The sequence below is a fragment of the Mycteria americana genome, chromosome 18 (assembly GCF_035582795.1).
Source record: "Mycteria americana isolate JAX WOST 10 ecotype Jacksonville Zoo and Gardens chromosome 18, USCA_MyAme_1.0, whole genome shotgun sequence".
NCBI lineage: Eukaryota > Metazoa > Chordata > Aves > Ciconiiformes > Ciconiidae > Mycteria > Mycteria americana.
In genome coordinates, this window is record NC_134382.1 from 4,322,667 (window position 1) to 4,343,716 (window position 21,050).

Sequence of the window (21,050 nt, forward strand, 5' to 3'; positions counted from 1 at the left end):
CCCCTTTTTTCCACGCTTGCTCATCAACAGTGACTCCATGGGAAAGGATGAGCGGGGTGGGAGAATGCCTAAAAGCCGTCGGGAGGACCGAGGCCTTCAAAGCAAAGGGCTCGTATGGGTGTCACACAGGCACCTCTGCAAAAATAATATATATTAATAATGGCAATGCCGTAGCGTGGAGGGGAGCCCTAATTCCTCTGGTTTCCTTCATATCCCCCGCGCTGCATCGCTGGCGGGAGGCCAGGCGATTGCTATTGCAGGCACATCCCGCCGAAACCCAGGGGAGAAACCATCGCAGAAAATCTCCGTCAGGAAATCTTCTGCCGAGGCCGATGAGGCTGGGAACTGGGGCAGCCCCGAGAAGGCAGCGGCGACCCTCGCCTGCCCGCTGAGGGTGTGAAAATGCTCCTGGGTTGCACAAATGTGAGGCTGTGCAGGCATCCCCACCCCCCCAAAAAAAAAAATCCCCCTCAAACCTTGAATATTTAAATGGAAAAACATCGGCGGGGTTGCAGAGCCTGGTGCTCTGCTCGGGCTTGGTCTTTATTTGAGCATCTGCTTCTGCATTTAGCGCTGAGTGAAACTTTTCTCATTTTTTGGTGAGGTGTCTCCCACTTGTTATTGTAATGCAACAGTTTGACACCTTGAGCAACGTATAAATTAAGATGTCTGATGTTTCGCTTAGTCCTCATTAGCGGGAACAGCTGTTTATAATATCCTAGAAATTTTAACTCCGGGCAAAAAGAGAATCAGAAGCCTGGGGAGGCAGGCAGCTCTGCTTTCAGGCTCCCCGAGGCAGGCAGCAGGAAGGATTTGGGAATATTTTTTTTTTTTTTTTTGCAGGATGCTCCCAAGGTGGGAAATGCCACATCCTGGCTGCTTGACCCCTCCAAAAAATTCCTGGTGAGCCCAGCTTCTCTGTGTGCTGGCCCAGGAGGGAAGCCACATGTGGGGCAGCATTTCCCTGTCCTCTGGAGACGTGTAGTTTGGGTGGGATGCCCAAAAATCCTGCTAGTGCTCGCCATGGGCCTGGGCAGCTGAGTGGCTTGACCGGATTTGGGGTGAAAAAAGTGCTTTCCCCATTGCCCAGAGGGTCCCTGGTTCAGGGATGCCCTGGGGATACCGATGGAGCTTGGGGATGAGCCCTTCTCTGCCCTCAATTCTGCCGCCTGCGTGCGTTATGTTATTTTCTCCCAGTTTTAGCCTTTTGGGTACTAATGTTGTGTCCAAATGTCCCAAGTGAATAAATCAGGTGGGATCACAGAGCCTCAGTGGCCTCTAGTGGCTGTGGGACAAAGAGCTCAGGGATGGGGGACCCGCGTCCCCCCAAAGTCCCCCAAACAAGCGATGGTTCAGGTCCGTGCCGTGAGAAGCCCTTTTCCCGGGGTGAAACCCAAAGGAATAGGGAAATTAAGGGGAAAAAATAAAGCCCCGAGGCCACGTTTGATGGGGGAGCACCCGGCAGGAGGGTGCTGCACCCCACGTCCCCCTTGGGCAGCCCCCTTGGCCACAGCTCCATCGCCCGGCAGGGAGATCGCTGGGTTTTTCCTCATTCCTATGTTAAAAAGGGAGGGGGGGGGAAGGAATTTTTCTGCAGCGCAAAATTTCCGTCATGTTTTCATCCATTTTCCATTTCGCTAAAGCATATTTTATGTTGGTAACGCTGCAATATAAAACATTAACCGCATGCGGTTGAAAACAGTAGCGGTCTTGAGCGAATGGATCAAAAGGGGTTTGACAGCGTTAAAATGACCGGTTTCACATCTTCCCCACCAAAGGTCACTAAAACTGCCCCCTTCCGAGTAATTGTGATTTTTATTTTTTTTTTTTTCCCAACAAGAAAAGAGGAAAAACTAAGCCCATTTTCTTCCCCAAAACCACAGCATTTGGGGGCAGGATGGAGCGTCCCTGCCCTGGACACGCCGCTCTGCAGCCCCCGGTCCCACGCCCTCCCTCCTCGCTCCCCCCATGATAAATAAATCACTTTGCAGGGGAGCGCTGGCCTAGTTTAACATGCCCTAGTTTTGGTGGAGGGAAAAAAAAAAAAAAAAAGAATATTTATTTTGGGCGGTTGCTACATGGGCGTCCTTTCGGGGGAAGCGCTTTGGGGGGTTTGCCCGTTCCCCTGTGCTCTGCTTCGCCCTGGCTGCAACCCACTGCCCTCGATTTTTGGGGTGTTTTTCTGCGGGTTATAACAAACGGCTCCACTGATGCGGGAAATGAGTGGCGGGGACACCGATGCAGCCCCAAAATGGGCTTCCATTGCACTGAGCACCCCGGGGCTGGTATCATCCCTGGGGGCCTTACGCGATGCAAAGGGCTGATGCCGCAATCGCTGCAGGGATTTAAAGCCCGCAGAAAATGAGCGGCTTTAGAGATGGATAAAAATACCCCCCAGGCTCTTGGGCATAAGGGGCCAGGGCTGGCTTTGCTGGGGGAGCAAGTGTTTTAGCATCTTCCCCCAATGCCGAAATCCCCGTGGAAATGGGATTAAAGCGCGTGTTTGGGTGTGAGAGTGGGATTTTGCAAGCGCTCTGGGTGCCGCTGGGACCTTTGCACCTCACTTGTCCCTCCAGCACCCTGCTTCTTCCAAAGGCGCCAAGTTTCTTTCGGTAAATAAACCTGCAAAGGGCTTTTCTTGTTATTCCCCCCCCTCCTTTTTTTTTTCCCACCACTGCCAAAACAAGCAGCCCATATGGGCCAGGGTTGGGTGGGTTTTTTTGTGGTTTCCATGGGGATTTGGCGCTGGAGCTGCTGGGTGCTGGCTCCCAGGGGTTTTTTTTCCTCCGGTCCCGGTAACCGGAGCCCAGCAGTGGCACCAGGCTCCCTGCCCGGCCCCGGCATCTCCCGGCCAAGGTCACCGGGGAGACCGTAGGCAGCCGGCTGCCGGCGTTGGGCCATCTGTTAAATAATGTATGCAATAAACTCCTGCCCCGTGGCCAGCTTAATCCTTAAATCCTCCTTCAGAATATCATCTCCCGGTGATGCACGGTCGGGGGATCCCCAGCTCGGCCTCTTGGGCACGTCTTTCCCCACCATCCATCCTGCAGCCCTCTCTTCTCGCCCCTCCATCCTGCATCCTCCCCGTAAGCGAGCTCACCGATGTGCCGGGCTCTCCTGCTCCATTATTTATGCGCTGTGCATGAAAGATGCATATAAAAGAGCGGTTTATAATTTAGCAGAATCTCCTCTTCTTTCAGCTCCCTTCCCCCTCGGGCTTCAGGCTTTCTCTGGTTCATCCCTGGCTTCTCCCAGGTGTCAAGGGGTTTTTGGGGGGCTCCTGGGGCCAGGCATGGACCCCATTCCTGGAGCACCTGATCTGGCTCAACTGGGTTTCAGGGGATTTGGGTGCTCAGGGGTTTTTTTGATGCGTGGGAGAAAGTGGGCAGTTGGGTCTGGCAGACCCATAGATCAGGTTTTCACACAAAACAGGAGCTTTTTGGTAAACCTAATAAACCAGGTGCTGGTGGCCGCATCCAGCCCGTGGTTATGTGTCTTATGAGCCACCCAGCGCTGCCTCCTCCGCAGATGCGGGATGCTCTGCTCCTCCGTGGGCTGCGTCTGCTCTCCCCGAAGCCGTGCCCAAACCCAGATGCTGGTTGGGGCAAAACCCATTAGATTGGGGAAAAAAAAAAAAACCCTCCTGTGGGCCCATCTCATGCTTGGCAGGTGCATTGGGTCACCCAGAATAGAAAATCCTGGGGCCAAAGGGTTGGTGGTGTCCACTGAGTCCAACCTACGCGGCTGCGACCTCGGAGCTGAACCTGCTGGGAAAAAAATTAAAATAATCGGGGATTTTTCAAGGGAGCACTTCAGCAAATCTCCCCATCCCATCCTGGACCCGTGAGAGCCTGCGGGGGTTAAAAATGGAGAAATAAATAGCAAAGATGCTGGGGAGGGGAGCGCTGCGCAGACTCTTGCAACCTTGGCACCCCAAAAATGGGGGTGTTGGGTGCCCTGTCCCACCCCAAATGAATCAATCTGCCCCCCAGGCCATCAGTGTACAAAGCACTGCTCGGCGGCATGCTGCTTTTATTGCAATATGTTATTTTCTTTGCAATAAAACCCCATCCCGGGGACCCATTTCCCCTGGCGTGATTATTTTTTTCCCCCGGCACACAGGTTTGCTCGTGCCCTCGGTCGCGCAGGCGGGAGCTATAATGGCTCTTATTAACGCTGCCCCGCTCCCGGGCAATGATTAACGACAGCGGTCGCAGGGAATCGGCCGGGATTTGGGTTTTGGTGGGGAGGGAGGCGACGCTGGGATAAAAATCCCCATTTTCTGCAGGCTTTCCCAGCAGCGAAGGGGACGGACGCCTTTTTGGGTCCCCATCCCCAGCAGCGGCTTTCAGGCCCTCATGTTGAATTTTTCCATGAAATCTGTGCCCCAGAGGTGTGTTCCCATCAAACAACAAAAAAATCCCATAAATATTAATTATAATTAATTATTCAGGTCGCGGGGGGTCCGTGCCAGAGAGCGGTGAGGTTTTCCTTGGTTATTTCTGGCATTATTTAGGTGGACGGGGAAGGGATGCTCACGCGGGAAAGCACGGCAGATCTGCATTTATTTATTTTTTTTCCATTTTGTTTCATTTTCCTTTTTATTTGGACATTGCAGAAATAGCCCTGTGTAGTGGATAAAAGTGCAACATACACAATATTTAAGAAAAGGAGGAAAGAAAACCTGCCTTGAGGTCTGTCAGTCAGAGTCGCAAACAGAAACAAGAAACCAAGCCCTCACACAAGAGGCGCTTTTTTTTTTTCCTCTTTTTTTTTTTTTTATGCACGTCATGCAAAATAGTTAAAAAGAAAGATTAGAAAAGAGAAGTCAAAGAAAACCCCACGAGAGACCGACCGAGCCCTAGAAAGAGCAGAAAGCCCCGAGTGCTGCTCGACTCAGGGAGGGAATCGCTGCCCTCCGGCATCTCCAAGTGTTTGGCACTCTTGTGATCACATTAGATTTTTTTTTTATATATATATTTTTTTAATACAGTCTATTAAAGAGAGGAAACTGCCACAATATAAGAAAAAAAAAAAACCAAACAAACAAGATCACCCACACTACAGACTGCATGGTAGTTAGAAAAGCCGAGCACCCCCCCACCCCCCCGTACATATAAAATCTGTCCCTTTGCTCACAGCAACCAAGAAGTACAAGCTTTAAAAAATAAACCAGCAATTCTTCCTCTAGGCCTTTCCTTTATAAAAGTTTTTTGTTTTTCCCCCTCGAGAACCTTAAAACGTGACTAAAATGAAATATATATATATTTTATATCATTTTCCAACATCCAAAGACATCAACATAAAAAAAAATCATAAGGAAGGGGGTAGCATGGTACATCCAAGTGCACGGATTCATTTTTGCAAGATTAAATAATGTAAACAAGGTACCCGCTGGGAACAACCCTGGCTGGGGGGAGACCCCAGGGGCTGGCCCCCCGTCTTCCGCTGCCCCCTCTCCTCTTACCCCCCGATCTAGCGTGGTGCAAGGTTCATCGGACCGAGAAAAGAAATCGCAAGTAATTCAGAGCCGCGGCACGATGCCTCCGTTCATCCCTCGTGTCGGCGGGTTGGGGTGGGGGTTTCGGAGCAGGTGATTATTTTTCCAATTATTTTTTATTTATTTATTATAATTTTTTTATTTGTCGTTGGGCTTTGTCTCGCTCGCCGCCTTCCCCTCCGCGCGTCTCCTGGAGGGCAGGATGTGCTGCTGTGCGGTGGGGATTGCAGGCTGGCGAGGACGGCTCTCCAAGTGCTTGCTCGGCGCGGTCGCTGCGGCGTTGTGGGGCTTTTATTTTTTGCCGATAACCTGTGCCGTTGTAAACCGACCCCCCCCAACCCCCCCTGGCTTCAGCCGAGCGTCCCCGGGCAGGCTTTAAACACCAGGAGGGGCCTTTTCCGAGAGATTTTGCAGCACATCATCAATTCTATCATCTTCAATAACCACTGGAAAGCAGAAAAAAAATATAACCGTCATGAATACACTGCCGCGTGCTCCCCTCGCCCAAGGTCACCCTGGGGTGGTGGGCACCCTGGGGTGGGTTTGGGGGGATCCGCAGCCCTGGTGTAGCCGGCAGCAAAGCCGGCACGGTGCCCCAGAAGGGAACCGGTAGCCGGTGCACGATGCCCGACGCCCCGCGGGGTGCCCCGTGCACCGTGCCCCGTCCCTGGGGAGGGTCCCCGGTACCCTACACCCCGGCACAGCGCCTGGTGCCCTGTCCCTGGGGAAGGTACCTACGCCCCGGCAAAGTGCCTGGGCAGGGTGCCTTGTCCCCAGGGGAGGTCCCTTCTCCTCTACACCCTGGGGACGGTCCCCAGGGCACGGTGCCCTGTCCCCAGGGGAGGTCCCTTCTCCTCTACACCCTGGGGACGGTCCCCAGGGCACGGTGCCCTGTCCCCAGGGAAGGTACCTGCTGCCCTACAGCCTGGGGAAGGTGCCCGGGGCACGGTGCCCGGCCCCTGGGCAAGGTCCCTCCCGCCCTACGCCCCGGCGAAGTGCCCGGGGCGCGACGCCCTGTCCCCGAGGAAGGTCCCCGCAGCCCAACACCCCGGGGAAGGTCCCTGGGACACGGTGCCCGACATCCCGCGGGCTGCCCGGTGCACCGCGCCCCGTCCCCGGGGCCGCTCCCCGGCGCCCCGTCCGCGGGGAGGGTCCGCGGCGCCCGACGCCCCGCGGGGTACCCGCTGCCCCGCGCCCCGTCCCCGGGGAGGGTCCCGCCGGCACCCACCTCTCTTGCTGCGGCCGATCTGCCCCAGCTTGGGCGGCCGCTTGCCCTGCCCGCCGGCGAGGAGGCCGTCGGGGCCTCGGAGGCGGACGGGGAAGGGCAGCTGCCCCACGGCCGCGTCCCCCGCCAGCTGCCCCTCGCCGTAGGGCGGCCCCTCCGACATGGGGGCGGCGGGGGGGGGCCCGCCGCCGCCGCCGCCCCCCGACAGCCTCCCGGGGCGCGGGGCCCGCGGGCCCGGGGCAGCGGCGCAGCGGGGCGCGGGGCGGCCGCCCCGTCACATCCCGGCCCGGCCCGGCGCTGCTGGCGGCTCCGCGGCTGCGGCGGCGGCGGCGGCTCCGGCGGCGGCGGCGATAGAGGAGCGGGGGGCGGGACCGGGCGGGACGGGGCGGGCGCGGCACGGCCCCCGGCAGCGGCACCGCCCCCGGCGGGCTGCCCCACGCACCCCGGGGATCCCCGGGGCTGCCCCACCGGCCTGCCCCGCCGCGGCCCCGGGGGGCCCGGAGCTGCCCCGCAGCAGTCCCCGGGGGTCCCGGAGCTGCCCCGCAGCAGTCCCCGGGGAACCCGGAGTTGCCCTACAGCAACCCCCGGCGAGCCTAGGCTGCCCCACAGCACTCTGGGGAGCCCGCAGCATCCCCGGCGGGCCCGGAGCTGCCCCGCAGCATCCCCGGGGATCCCCGGGGCTGCCCCACCGGCCCCACTGCCCGCGGCTGCCCCGCAGCCCTCTCTGGGGAGCCCGCAGCTGCCCCGCAGCGTCCCCGGGGGACCCGGAGCTGCCCCCCAGCATCCCCAGGGTGCCCCAAGCTGCCCCGCAGCGTCCCCGGGGAGCCCAGAGTTGCCCTACAGCAACCCCCGGCGAGCCTAGGCTGCCCCACAGCACTTTGGGGAGCCTGCAGCTGCCCCACGGCCACTTCTGGGGGAGAGGCGAGCTGCCCCAGAGCATCCCCAAGGAGCCTGGAGCTGCCCCACAGCATCCCCGGGGTGCCCCACAGTATCCCTGGGGAGCCCGGAGCTGCCCCACAGTACCCCTGTAGAGTCTGGAGCTGCCCTACAGCAACTCCCAGTGAGCCCAGGCTGCCCCACAGCCACTGCTGGGGAGCCTGGAGCTGCCCCACAGCAACTCCCAGTGAGCCCAGGCTGCCCCACAGCCACTACTGGGGAGCCTGGAGCTGCCCCACAGCATCCCTGGGGAGCCCAGGCTGCCCCACAGCCACATCTGGGGAGCTCAGAGCTGCCCCGCAGCATCCCTGCTGAGCCCGGAGCTGCCCCACAGCTGCCCCGGGGAGCCCAGCCGAAATAAGCGGTCGCGGGGCCTCTGGCACTTCGTGGGGGGCTGTGAGGCAGGGACTCGATCTGGGCGCACCTGGCTGTCGGTCCCCAGGACGTGTCCCTGCACAAGCCTTTCCCCGGGGACTGCGGGAGGGCTTTTGGGTCGCTGCGAGCTTTCCGAGGAGTCTTCCCCACGGCCTCGCTGCAGCAGCACAGGCCATTGGGGTTATTTCCCAGCCCGGCCAAGGGGCGATGGGAAGGCTGGGGCTACCGTTCTGGGGAAGACCGCAGCTACGTGGGGGGGTTCAGGCACCGCTGGTGCACCCCTGGTGCCTCCCCTGCAAAGCGGAGTCGGGGGGACAGTGGGGATGGCAGCAAAAAACCCCATTTGCGCAAGGTTGGGTTACAACATCTCCGCCAGCGGATTCCTCCAGAAGCAGGAGCCCGGCTCATTTTGGGGCTGAGCAGGATGGGGGCACGGGAAGGACAGGGTGCCCTGCAACGCCGGGGCCGGGGCGTGCTGCCCTGGGGCTGCTCCCATCTCCAAACCCCTCGTCTGCTGAAATCCTCAGCTCCGGGAGCCGTGTGAGCCCCTCTCCCGCGCACCCCCGCACACCCCCGAGCTGTCAGCTCCTTACGTAAGGTTGCATCTACGCCTGAGATATCACGGGGGAAAGCTTGAAACCAGGAGGCGAAAGGTAACGGGGAAAGCACAGCCCCCCCAAAAGCGTATTTTTAGGCTTCGCATGATGGTTCTGTTCCCTGGGGAAAACGCCGAGGCTCGAGGCCGCATCCTGCACGGGTCTGCCTGAGGGGGGGTGACCTCCCCGCTGTCCCCGTCGAGGGGACAAGGCTTTTCGGGGTGGTTGGTCCCCCAGAAACTGCAGCCGGAGAGGGAAAGGCAAAGCCTTGATACGGTGCAGGGAGTGATAGGAAGTAACAGCCAAAATAAAAAAGCCTCTCAGTATGATTTTTACAGCAGAAAATTACTTTTAAGAAAAGGAGTCGGGGTCTCAGCTGGTCCGGATCTTAAATCCACACTCTTGGGAAGGCGGCAGCGTTTGGTGCGTGATTTGGCAGAGCCGATCCCTCGGGGAAAGTCTTGGGGGTTTCTTGTGGTTTGTTTGTTTTTTTTTTTAATGCGATGCACTTTGAGCCGCTGATAAAAGGAGACTTTATTTTCTGGCAGCAGCAGAAGGGCGCGAAGGGCACGGCAGGGCGATAACCGCGGGCGGAGGAGCGACGTCTCTACCAGCGGGCTGGAGTCTTCTGGCTTTTCCCGCTGGGATTCCGGCTTTTCCTGCCGGCAGCAGCGCGCAGGCAGGCAGCCTCGCTGCGGCGGGCGGCCACCGCCATCTACAGCTGGCAGGCGGGCTGGATGCGGCCCTTCCCGGCGCTGGGGCTGCCCAAGGCCCCGCTCCTCGGGCCGGCGGGGAAATTAAGCCGGTGGTTTTGTGCCGTGCAACCACAGCGGCCTTCGGACGCTGCCCGGCCAGCCCGGTTAACGTTTAACGAGGAAATAACCCGTTTCCTTGTTAAATTCACCATTTTTCCTGGCAGTCGATGGAAAACTATTTCTTTTTCAATGTGCCGGGGCACGGGGACCCCTCAGGGGGACGCGAGCGGCTCTGCCTGCCTGCAGGCAGCGGTCGGAGCGCGGGGTCTTCCCCCAAATCCCCGGGGCTGCTTCAGTCCCGGGGTTTTCGACTGTTCCTACTCCAGGCTCCCAAAACAGGGGCTCCCCCGCCCTGCCCCTGTGTTTCTCTAATCGAAAACTCGTTGCCCTCCGCAGCAAACGTTAATTGAAGCGTCGCTTTGGGTGCGTTAACCCTCTCGGGTGCAGTTACCGTACGTGATTTATGGCAAAAGGGGGGAGTTGGGGAAGGGAATTTTCCTCTTCTGTGTGAAAGTTTGGGGTTTTGGTACCGCCTGCGTTACGGACGAGGGGACAGCGGTGTCTGTCACGACCGGTGTGGGATTCAGTGCGGAGGGACCGGATCCCACCCCCCTTACCCCGACCTCGATCACCGCTCGGGACAGCGATTTACGTTCCTCCGGTGTTCATCGGCGCAGCGCGTACACCCCAGGGAGCGCAGAGGGGCAGCAGACCCCCTCACCCCCCTCAGGGTGACGGAACGATCCAAGACAAACACGCTTCTCATCCTATTTTATTACTTTACATCCCGTTTTTTTTTTTTTTATCCCAGCTCAAGCCAAGTGCAGAAATCACCCACAGCGTTTTCAACCTCCCTGTTCTCGCATCCCAGCGCGATACGGTCACCAACTGCTTTTGCGGATGATCACAAAATCACTTGTGTTCACACAAACCCCCGTACAAGCTCTCTGAAAGCCCTCCCTGCTCCGTCAGCCCCTGCTCCGTCAGCACCTGAGCTAGGTGGCAGCGTCGCCCGAACCCTGCAGCCTCCGAGAAGCTGTAATACATCTTTTTTTTTTTTTTTTTTTTCCCCCACACACAACGTTTTTATAAGCCGGGTAAGGGACCGCAGGCTCAGTAAACCACGATGCCAACCCCGAGAGTCCGACTCTTAACAGAAGAGCTTGAAACTGCGTCTCCCAGCTGAGCGCCGCGCCCTTCGCGAGGACTCCTCGTCTCCTGCCCCGAAACCCTCCGGAGCACGATGTGAGCCCTGATCAGCTGGACCGTCACCTTTGAAGACCCGGCTCTGTGCCCCAGTCGAAGCACCCTGCTCACTCAAGCTCCCTCCCCTTCCCCAAAATCAACCACCCAAGCAGCGAGGCGAGAAAACCCCTTTGCGAGAGGCAGCTTTAATGCCAAAAGCTCCCCCTGGCCACAGAAATTTAACTGTTGTATAAGGGAACCACCCTGGAGATGGCCTGCCTGCAGATCGGGCAGCTTTTGGGCTTGGGGAGAGCCCGGTAGCACTCGCTGCACGAGCAAACGTGCCCGCACTCCAGGAAGACGCAGGATTTGGTGTTGCTCAAGCAGATGACGCAGGCGTTTTTGAGCGTCTCTCCGCCCTCCACGTTCATTTCGCGCATCAGGCGCTCCTGGGCCTGCCGGAATTCATCCTGCATTTGCTTGAGGTGCCGCCTCTCTCGGTGATGCCGGTATTGCTTCCGTAGGATGAAGAAGAGGACGGCGCAGGTGGCAAAACCAAAAACGACGGTCAGGATTTTCCAGAACCGGACGTTCGATTCTTGTTTCTGCAGCAAGGAGTCGAAATCCACGCCGCTCAGGTAGTAGGGCATGCCCTGCTTCGGGGGCTGCAGCTTGATTGTGGTGTTATCCAGGACCAGCTCTCCCACGCCCGTCAGCGCCGTGCCCACCTTCAGCATCTGCTCCGTCTCCTGAATGCCCTTCGGGCGCTCTCCGCTGATGTAATGGCCGATGACATCGGTGAAGGACTGGACGGAGGGATGAAATTTCTCGTACACCGTCTCCAGGCTGAGCTCGGCGGCGTCCAGCGGCTTCATCACCCTCACGGTGACGCCAGCGCCTTCCTCCTGAGGGACCAGGTCGAAGGGAGTGGTGTTGGTTCTCTGGTGGATGATCTTCTCGTAGTCGTTCCTGGGGAAGGAGAAAGGGATAAAGCAAACGCAAGCGTTAGCGCTTCCCCCGAGGCCGGCAGGGAAACACCGCCTGGGCTGACCTGCCGTTTTTGGGTACTGCCAGCTGTCACCTGTCCTGAGCCAAGTTCATCTGGGTGGGACTCACCGGAGAGCGGCGCTTCTCCCCTCGCGGCACCGTCTGGGCGCGCACGAGGCCCTCCGCCTTCACCTCAACTCTTCCGCAGTCCCTGCAGAAGTAGCGTGGGCTTCCGCTGTCACCGGGAGAGTGCTTCAGCCCACCTAATTCCCCCTCATCTCCCCGTGGCGTTCCTGGCTGCCAGAAACCGCCTTGTGAGGAGAAGCGCTTGCCTGTCACACACGCAAATTTGATAAGCGTTATCCAATTAGCCGAGGCTCGAAGAGCGTCGCCGTGCTCTCGTTTCAGCAGCTCTCGTGGGCCAGGCTGCTCTCGGGACCATCCTCAGGTCCCCTGGGTGCAGGTATTGCCCAAATCCCACTGAATTTCTGTTTTGAAGGTGTCGTTTTGGTCAGGAAATACCATCCCGTGGCCACCTCCGTAACAACAACGTGGGGCTGCTGATAACTGCTCTGCCCACGTTGGGTTACTCTACGTGTTTGTCATCTATAAAACTCTGTATAAAACCCCTATAAAACTCTGAAAGGCAACAGCCCTGAAAAGAGCCAGACGCGCCCCGTTTCGGCAGCTGTAACGGGGCCACCGTGCGGTTCAGGTCAGGGGCACCTTGGTCACTTTGGCCACGCCTGAAGTCATTTCAGCGTGTCAGGCCCTCCGAGGGCACCTCAGCCGGTCTGAAAGCCGGACGTTCGTGGGTGCCGGGCACGTACCAGAGGTGGGTCGTTCGGTTCCACACCATCTTATGCTCCTGCAGCGTCAGCCTCTGAACGACGCCCTTGCAGTTCTCCACAAACTGGCTGCTCAGGGTCTCCTTAACGGACCGCACCACGCCTGAAAGACAAATCCGAAGCGCGTGTGAGGCGCTCGTTAATTTTCTGCTCCGTTTCTGATTGCGTACAGCGAGTACAAGCCGTATCTGAACGAGACAGGGGGCTGGAGAGCCGAGAGCTCGTGTTTTGAGCCGTCAGGATAGCCAGTGGCCGCCTGACAGGGGGGAGATGAGCTGACGGGAGCAGAACCGCGGGGCTGGGGGTGAAACCCACCCGGCGAGAGGGCGGTTGGGGTGAGGAGGCGGCCCCGCCGCCCCCGCTTTGGGCCCTGCCCCTACCTTCGATGACCGCGTAGGGGACGCAGCGCCCCGGCGCCTCCAGCAGCACCGCCCGCAGGTCCCCGTCCAGCCGGACCCTCCTGGCGCCCTGCGGGGAGGAAACGGAGGCCGCGGCTCAGCCGCCGGGACCAGGCCGCGGTCCGGGCCCGGGCCCTTGCGCGCCGCCCGGGGCCCCTCGCACCCACCTCGAGGCCGCGGGCGACGCGGGCCTTCTGCCGGTAGACGGAGTAGACCAGGGCGGTGAGGGCGGTGCTGGCGGCCAGCAGCGCGGCCTGCACGGCCGAGGGCCGCCCGCCGCCCTCCATCGCCGCCGCTGCCGCGCCGTTACCGCGGCAACCGTCCGCCGGCGCCGAGTGATGACGTAACCCGCGACGCTCTGGCGGGCGGCACCGCGACCATAGAGACGCGGTCCGCCAGGGCCACCGCTCGGGGCGGGAGGGGGGCCCCGGCCGGCCCGAAGGGGCCTGACCCCCTCCAGGGCCTTGTTGGGGGGCGGGGGAGCCCACATCCCAGCCCCACGGGGCCTGGGAGGGGGAAGGCCGGCCGGATCCCGGCCCCACGCGGCCTTAGTGGGGGTGAATCCCAGCCCCGGGGCCTTGGGGGAGGCAGGACAGGTCCCAGCCCCCCCAACCTCCCCGGGGGTCTTGGGGGGAGGCCAAACCCCGGCCCCGCAAGGCCTTGGGGGGGATTAGCCCAAATCCCAGCCACCCCTCAGGATATCGGTAGCGGGGCCCAGATCCTAATGCTCCCAGGGCCCGGGGGGAGCATCCCCAGTGCCCCCCCCCAGGGCCCTGGTGGTGGGGGGCAGCCCAAATCCCCCCAAATGTTGGGGGGTGTCAGGCCAAAGCCCATCCCCCCTGGGCCGGAGCAGGGGGATCTGCCCAAACCCCAGCCCTACAGCACCCTTGGGGGGGTTGCTTACACCCCCTCACCAGGGTGTGGGGCAGCAGCGCCCGACGGCCCCGAAGGGCCCCCCCGCTGCGAGGGCACGGCTCAGCATGGAGCCTGTGGGGATGCAGCCCCCAGCCCCATTTTGTGGGGTCCTTCTCCCACACGCCATGCAGGGCCACGGCCAGGCTGGCAGGTCCCTGCCAGCCCTGTGCTGGGGGGGGGACAAGGCCCTGCTCCCCCCACCTATCCCCTTGCCGTTGCTTTTTCTGGGAAAGCAGCAAAAGGGGAGGAAAAAAATAGTAATTTTGGGGTAAATTATTCACGTGCAGGGCCTCGGCACTGCTTTTGGGGTGGGCAGTGGGGGATGCAGGCAAGCCCCGCTCTCCGCTGGGGATCCGAGGGGCCAAACCCCCATCGCAGCCTCCCCGGCGCGGGCAGCCTCGTGGCCCCCCCGAGCTCTATATTTAAAAAACCGAGTTGCCATGACTACGCGGAGCAGCTCTCGCCAAACCTTGGTGCCGCAGGGAGGGTGCAGAAAGCGCCGGGGACCCTGCAGCCCCCCCCCGGCTTGGCTTCCCTAGCGAGGGGTAAATTCGCTATAAACCCCCCAAAACTGCCTCGGTGCCCAGCTTAACTCTTCCTCTCCCGTTTGCCAGGGCTCGGTCCAGGCGAGACACAGGCGCCGTTACGCTGCAGAAAACACACATTAACTTTATTATGGCCGCCGCGGAGGAGGCACGAGAGTGGGTTCGTGTGTGGGGGCCGGGGGGGTCCCCGAGGTGCAAGCCCACCCCCCCAGGGGTCTTCCTTGCAAACGAAGCCGCCGTCTCGTCCAGATTTGTCCCCGAGGAGGGTCTGACTTCGGCTTGGGGCGCAGGGAGGGCACCTCATCCCCAAAAGGGGGTGACCCGCCGCCGCCGCTCAGCACGCCGGGGGCCGGGGGCCGCGCAGGCTGCAGCCCCGCATCTCCCTGGCCAGCCGCAGCACGGCGGCGGGACCGCCGTCCCCCCGGGGTGCCCCGGTGCCGAAGGCCTCTTCCTCCTCCTCCTCCAGGATGGAGCTGAGGCGGGGGGCGCAGCGGGCCCTCTCGGCGGGCGGGCGGTAGGGACACTTGGCGTTGAGCAGCCTGCGGAGGGGCACCAAGGGGACGATGGCATCGCCCAGGAGCTGCTGCTGGACATGGCGGAAATCGTTCTGCCTCTTGAGGCGCTTGAACTCGTTGAAGGCGGAGGCGGAGGTCTGGTAGAGGAGCAGGGCCATGGCACGTGCCTTGTCGGCTTTGGAGACCAGGACGGCGTGGCAGCGCAGCACCACCGCCTTGTTCTTCACCTGGTGCCGGTAAACCCAGGCGAAGACCTTTGGGTGCCGGCGGTCGGCGGCGCAGTAGGTGATGCGGTGCAGGAGGTACGCGTGGCCCGGCCGGCGGGCTCCCTTCTCGCAGGGGGTCATACGGATGCCTTGTGGCCCCAATGTCAGCTTCATCTTGGCCCCGCCGGCCCCCGCGTCGCTCTTAGCCCAGATCTTGCCCACCGCCTCCTCCGTGCAGCCCTCGCCCTTGGCGTGCAGGGTGACGGCATTGCCCAGGTACCGCACCGTGTACGTCGGGTCCTCCTTGTTCAGCTCCACTTTCTGGCGTTTGCCACGGAAGACGCTGCCCAGCCGCTCGAGCGGGCAGTCGGGCAGGAGGTCCGGGCAGGAGCGCAGGAAGCCGGCCAGCAACGCAGCGTAGCTCAGCCCCGGCCCCAAGCTCTTGCCTTTGCACTTACGTTCGTTTTCCACCAGCACGAACTTGCTCCGGCGCCAGGGCAGCATCTCCGCTCCGCCGAGGGGCCCCCCGGCCGCCCCGCACGCCTCCGCTAATCCCGGCCCCACCGATCGATCCCCTTGCGAGCAGATGGACCCCCTGCCCCGGACCCCAAAGCTGGCTGGGGGGGTGTCCCCGCACCCCCCCCCCCCCCCCCACCCAGGGGGGATGCCCCTACCCTGGCACGGTGGGATGCAGCTGCCGGATCCGATGCCGTCAGCCCACGGAGGACGCGGAGCCGCTCGGCCGAGGAGCCGCTGCGCTCCGACTGCTGCCTGCGCCTGCTGCGGGAGCGACGGCGGCTGCGGGGACGCAGCTCTCCGTGGGCTGCTCCACCTCCCCGCGATGCTGCATCGCCCCGGCCCCGAGCACGCGGGGAGCCGCCGGCAGGCTCCCCCCGCCACCGTGCACGCCACCGGACGCGCGCTCGCTTCGTGCTCGGGCAGGGAAATAAAGATGCTGGTAAAATAAAGACACCCCCCACCGCCACCATGCAGCGGCCGGACCCCCGGTGCCAGAGCCCACCCGCCTGGGGGGAAATTAGGGCAGGATCCGGGGGGATGATTTTTGGGAGGGTCAGATGTCGGCTCCTGACCCTGGCACGAGAAAAGAGGGGCTTTTTCCCCGAACCTGAGCGTTGCACGAGGAGGTGCGCCGGGGTTTGCAGATCCTGCGGGTTTGCTGGCATTTTTTTCTCCAGAAACCCCATTTTTTCCCCATTATTTCCAAGCCAGCCAGACGTCCTCGCTGCTCCTCTTGGGCTGAGCTTTTGGCTTTTAACCTGTTGCTTTTAACTCCGGCGGAGGCCCCGGGATGGCTTCTCTCCGGGGAAAATGAAATGGTTCCCCGTGGCGCAGCCTGGGGGGGATTTTTAGGGAGCGTGTGAGATTTCAGCCCCGCAGTGGAGTCTGCAGCTTTTCAGGATTCAGCTCCTTTGGCTCAAACCCTAATTTCCACTTTTTTTTTTTTACCACCTTGGGGCCTCTTGTGGGTGCAGCGGGGGGACCCACAAAGATGCTCCGGCTGCCTTGGGATTGAACAACGGGAGGAGAAAGGGGTAAAATAACAGCGTGTGCCCCCGGTTTTAGTCCACTTGGGGAGGAAGACCCGAGTGGGGTGTTGCAGGGAGCGGGAAGCCATTTCCCAGCAGCTTCCCAGCCTTTCTACGGTTTGAGCGAAGCAACCGCAACCTTAAAATAGCTGCTTCGCAGGCAGGCAGCACCGGCCCCGCTCTTCTCGCTGCCGCGGCCTCAGCAGCCTCGGAGGTTTTTGCAGCCAAAATAATACAGAAATGCGTGAGTTTGTGTGGGTTTTGGCTTTTCTGCTGCAGCTTGGGGCGTGTGGTTTGCTCCCGGCATGAGGATGGTTTTGGGGAGGTGGCCGGCCTCTCTCTCTCGTTATTTCCGTTCTCGCCTTCACGGACAGAGGTGAGGGCTCTTTATTTAATTCCTCGGCGTTCATATTGACAGGACAGGTTTAAACTCTCCCCAAAAGCTCCTTTATTTATAGATCCCACGTTATTTAGGAGGGGGGTCTCCCTGCTCCGGTCTGCTCCCACGGTGCCTCCCACGAGGCTGCCCTGGGGCTGATTTTCCTTTTCTCTCTCCCAGGTTTTGGGGGGATCGTGCCACGTAAGGGGGTGGGGGCCACAGGAGCATCTGCAGCTCATTTCACATGGGAAAACAACCAGGATTTGCACTTTGAAAGCTGAAAAAGGCTCTGAGCTGATTCAGGTCTGCCAATCTCTCCTCTAGCTGCCTATTGCCTTGACTGGCTGCCCTTGCAAGTAGCTAACTGTCATCATTAGGTTCCAGGGTGAACAAGCACCTGTACAGCACGAGGAAGGGGGGTCACCCGGTTATCCCCCCCGGGACAATACTGATCTCAACATCCCGGCTTTGATTTCTCGGGGTGCCTGTGGTCCTCTCGCTGCCCCGCGCTCTGTTCTCAGCTCCCGGCATTTACACCACATCAGGGGCTGCTGCCAATTCGGGTGCCGCGTCCTGGCTTGTCAGCAGCGACCCAGTGCCAAGATTTGCTGGCAAAACCGGTGGGTAAGATCAAAATCCTCCCAAAATCCAGCAAACTGGACAAAAATCCCAGTGATAAATCAGCGGGGGCCGTGACACCCGTCCTTGCAGCCAGAAAATGGGGCATTAAGCTCCTCCAGCAAGGGGAAAAGAAGAGATATCTCTAATTAAAGAGCAATTTGCTGATCAGCCCAGCATCCCAGGATTCCTTTACCCCACGTGGGCTGATTCCCACGGAAGCACCAGCCGAACCGAATTTGGGCTCGAGCGGCACGAGGGCATCCCGAAATGGGCTTTTATCACCTCTGTCTTCAGCTAGCTTTCCCTGCTGCCTGGCAGCCAGTAGTTAAAAGAGCTGGGAAAATGTAAGATAGATATATATAGATATAATTTTTTCTGTTTTCAATCAAATTAATTTATTTCTTTTGATCTCACTGATGAGGAGCTGTTGTTCCTTCCCCAGGAGTGATTTAATGACATTTTCCTGTGGAGCCGCGTAACCAGTTTTCAACTGGGGAGGAAAAAAACCACCGAGGCGGCGGTGGAAAAGTGCTCTGCCGGGACAGAGGTAAAAAATAAAAAGGAGAAATTGGAAAAAATGAGACAGCAGGCAGGGAGGGGCCGCGGGACCCCCTGAGCCCGATGTCTTGGGGGTCAGGGCTGCCCCCGGGGATGCTTCCCGGCGTTCGGCAGCGTGCTGGGGCGTTATCCCGGCGGGGCCGGCCAGCCTATTTTCCAGGCGAGGAAATATTTAACCGCAGCGTCAGCGGGCAGGGCAGGCGGGTGCAGGCATGGAGGGTGGCCAGCAACACCCGGCCCCCGCTGCCCCCCCGGGCCAGCCCCAGGGCGAGTGCCTGCAGCTCCTGCTGCGCCGCAGCCGGGAGGCCAAAAACTGCGCCTATTGCCCCTACAGCCGCTTCCCGGTGGGCGCTGCGCTGCTCACCACCGGCGGGGAGATCTTCTCCGGTAAGCCAGGGCCCTGTGATCCCCCCTTGGGTTTTGGGGTCCCCCCCCCCGCGACCCTTTGGCCATGCGTGGGGGTGCAGCGGGGTTGGCACAGGGTGCTGGTGTCCCCTCCGCCCCGGCTGCCTCTTGGCAGCCGCCATCCCAGAGCGAGCCAAAGATCGCGGCGGATGGGAAAATACGAGAAATAATTAGGGGAAGCGGGGAATGTGTTGGAGAGAGCCGGGGATAGGGCGGTGTGCACGGAAAAGGGCTTTTCTTTGAAAACTCTCCCCCCCAAAAATTGCCTGGAGGGGTTCAGGGTGACTGACGGTGCCGGGGGGCTTCCCCGCAGGGTGCAACGTGGAGAATGCCTGCTACAGCCTCGGGGTGTGCGCCGAGCGCACCGCCATCCAGAAAGCCATCTCCGAGGGGCACACCAGCTTCAGGGCCATGGCCATCGCCAGGTGAGGGTGTGCCGAGAGCCGGCACGGCGAGGGACGGGCCGGGGGGCCAGCGGGAAAACCCCCGGTGCGCCCAAGGGGCAGCTTCTGCTGCAGCAGCCTGAGCCTTTGGGGGGGGGGGCAGGTTTTTGTATGTTTTTTTGGAGGAATTGGGGGGAAAATCTGCTGTGGCTCTGTATTTATTGGCGCGTGAAGGTCTTCTGCAGGTGTTCCCCCCCCACACACTGCAAGACTGAGCTCTGTGCCCTTCTCCTTTGGCAGTGACATGGGGGACCACTTCATCGTGCCCTGCGGCGCCTGCAGACAAGTGATGAGAGAGGTGACGGCTCACGTGGGGGGTCCCCGCATGTCCTGACCCCAGGCATCACCCCCTGACCCCAGGCATCTCCCCCCAAAACACAAGGAGGTGCAAAGGGGGGGGTTGCATCCCCCCGTCCCCAGCCCCAGGGCCGGCTCTGGGCTCCTCACATTGCACTGTCCGCTGGGGAAGGGCTATTCCTCCCTGTCCCACGGGAGCGGGTGCCTGGTGATAATTCATTAACTTGCCCTCCCCAGGGGGTTTTATTCCTCCCGTGAGCTGCTGGGTGCAGAGTTCGGCCCCGGAGCCGGCACCCTGGCTCTGCCAAACCTGAAAATAGGAGTTTTCCTGCAAAAGCCGAGCTCCCTGCGGAGCCCGTCCTGCTCTCACCTCCGTCCTCCCCACAGGCACCCCGGCACCCGCAGCCCGTTTTTGGGTGGTTAATATTTAACGGGCCGTGGGGCTCAGCTCGAAGGCCAGATTCGGCAGGTTCGGAGGCACCGGGGCTCACCCTGTGGGGGCAAAAATGCAGGATCTGAGCCCAAAGTACCCGCCTGGGCAAGTGATGCTGAAAAGCTGCCCCAAGAAAACGTGCAATAGAGGGGGATGCTCCCTGTGAACCCAGCCAAAAAAAAGGATTATATGAGTAATTTGAGGAACAAGCACAGGTTTTGCATCAGGGACTTCTCCCCCCTCTTCTTCTCCAGTTTGGCACAGACTGGGATGTCTACCTGACCAAAGCGGACGGCACCTATATCGTCAAGAGGCTGGAGGAGCTGCTGCCGCTCTCCTTCGGCCCCGAGGACCTGAAGAAGGTGTGAGTGGTGCGACTGCCACTGGCCTTTGCCCTTCGGCAGCAGGGGAGGATGGTTTTCCCCAATTTCCCCGGTGTGTAAGCGGCTTTTTGGGGACGATGCAATGGGAAATGCATTTATAGTGTTAAGTTCCCCGTTCCTCTCGCCCATCTTCTGATTCAGCGCTGATTTGCAGATGCCGGCCCCACCTCGCCCCGGGGAAATGGCGAAATCAAATCATAGAAATTCCCTGTTATTAGAAAAAAAGCATCCAGATATCGCTGTAGTCGAGGGGGAAGTTCAGGGGTGGAGAAGGGTTTGATGCACGGCTCAAGCTCGGGCTTGTTTGTACAGAAACCACTCCTGAATAATCCAAAATCATTGCTTGTGAAAAACGCTGAATTCTCCAGCTCTAAATGAGAAGCAAAAAGGAGAGGCTCCATCAACCCCAGCAGTTATTAATAAGCCAATTCAGATTAGGTGATTTGCTGGAACTGGACAGTTATCATGCCGAGCGTGTCCTTTACTCGTTTCTCTCCAGCTTCTTTTCTTTGCTTTTCTTCCGTTTGTGGGGATGAAGAGGAAGAGGAGTTTTTGAGGGCTTCTGGAGGGTTTTCTGCCTCCAGAGTAATGCCGTTTGCTGATTGTAATATTAATTTAATTATGCACAATGAAAAACGAACGCGTTACATTTCCCATCCAGCGCTGGGCTGGGCGTTACTGCCTATGCCCACGTGAAATAAAAGCAGTCCTGGTTTATCCCCTGCAGTTGCAGCGAATGATGAATCACAGGGAAGGGGAAGCGGGGCCCCGGGGCCGCCCCGCTGCCAGGAAGGGCAGGAGGGTGCTGGCTGCGTAGGCAGGACAGGGCCCGGTGCAATGCACGGCCCCGAGCGTGGCCAGGGCAGTGCTGCCCACGCAGCCAGCACCCTCCTGCCCTCCCTGGCCGCGCGCAGGCCGTGCCCAGCTGTGCCCAGCTGTGTCCCGCACCGTGCCCCGCATTGCACCGGGCCGTGCCCTGCTGTGCATCGGGCTGTGCC

The 21,050-nt window shown here is 60.2% G+C and overlaps 4 protein-coding genes across 4 annotated transcripts; 1 reads left to right on the forward strand and 3 right to left on the reverse strand.

The window, feature by feature from the left end:
- Positions 1-4,588: 4,588 nt before the first annotated feature.
- Positions 4,589-7,053, reverse strand: CAMK2N1 (calcium/calmodulin dependent protein kinase II inhibitor 1). Its single transcript, XM_075520332.1, has 2 exons — positions 6,729-7,053; positions 4,589-5,946 (listed from the first exon to the last, which is right to left on the reverse strand). Exons 1-2 carry the CDS (start codon positions 6,886-6,888, stop codon positions 5,876-5,878), a joined length of 231 nt encoding a protein of 76 aa, XP_075376447.1. The 5' UTR covers positions 6,889-7,053; the 3' UTR covers positions 4,589-5,875.
- Positions 7,054-10,151: 3,098 nt separating this feature from the next.
- MUL1 (mitochondrial E3 ubiquitin protein ligase 1) lies at positions 10,152-13,126 on the reverse strand. Its single transcript, XM_075520538.1, has 4 exons — positions 12,973-13,126; positions 12,788-12,875; positions 12,390-12,510; positions 10,152-11,541 (listed from the first exon to the last, which is right to left on the reverse strand). The coding sequence occupies exons 1-4, from the start codon at positions 13,090-13,092 to the stop codon at positions 10,812-10,814; spliced, it is 1,059 nt and encodes a 352-aa protein (XP_075376653.1). The 5' UTR covers positions 13,093-13,126; the 3' UTR covers positions 10,152-10,811.
- Positions 13,127-14,412: 1,286 nt separating this feature from the next.
- Positions 14,413-15,500, reverse strand: FAM43B (family with sequence similarity 43 member B). The gene has a single exon (XM_075520469.1). The coding sequence runs from the start codon at positions 15,488-15,490 to the stop codon at positions 14,600-14,602; it is 891 nt and encodes a 296-aa protein (XP_075376584.1). The 5' UTR covers positions 15,491-15,500; the 3' UTR covers positions 14,413-14,599.
- A 2,684-nt stretch (positions 15,501-18,184) lies between these two features.
- CDA (cytidine deaminase) lies at positions 18,185-20,296 on the forward strand. The gene is given in 5 exon segments (XM_075520693.1): positions 18,185-18,293; positions 18,296-18,478; positions 18,810-18,921; positions 19,180-19,237; positions 19,924-20,296. Coding segments are annotated over 5 exon segments (576 nt in total). The 3' UTR covers positions 20,038-20,296.
- Positions 20,297-21,050: the final 754 nt, after the last annotated feature.

Bases quoted from the DNA above. Each gene is read 5' to 3' on its own strand.
- FAM43B (XM_075520469.1), bottom strand. From the start codon at position 15,490: ATGCTGCCCTGGCGCCGGAGCAAGTTCGTGCTGGTGGAAAACGAACGT.
- MUL1 (XM_075520538.1), bottom strand. From the start codon at position 13,092: ATGGAGGGCGGCGGGCGGCCCTCGGCCGTGCAGGCCGCGCTGCTGGCC. The intron at 12,876-12,972 runs GTGGGTGCGAGG...TCCTCCCCGCAG, and splicing joins GCGTCGCCCGCGGCCTCGAG to GGCGCCAGGAGGGTCCGGCT. The intron at 11,542-12,389 runs GTACGTGCCCGG...CTCCTTCCCCAG, and splicing joins AACCGAACGACCCACCTCTG to GAACGACTACGAGAAGATCA.
- CAMK2N1 (XM_075520332.1), bottom strand. From the start codon at position 6,888: ATGTCGGAGGGGCCGCCCTACGGCGAGGGGCAGCTGGCGGGGGACGCG. The intron at 5,947-6,728 runs GTGGGTGCCGGC...TCTGCTTTCCAG, and splicing joins GATCGGCCGCAGCAAGAGAG to TGGTTATTGAAGATGATAGA.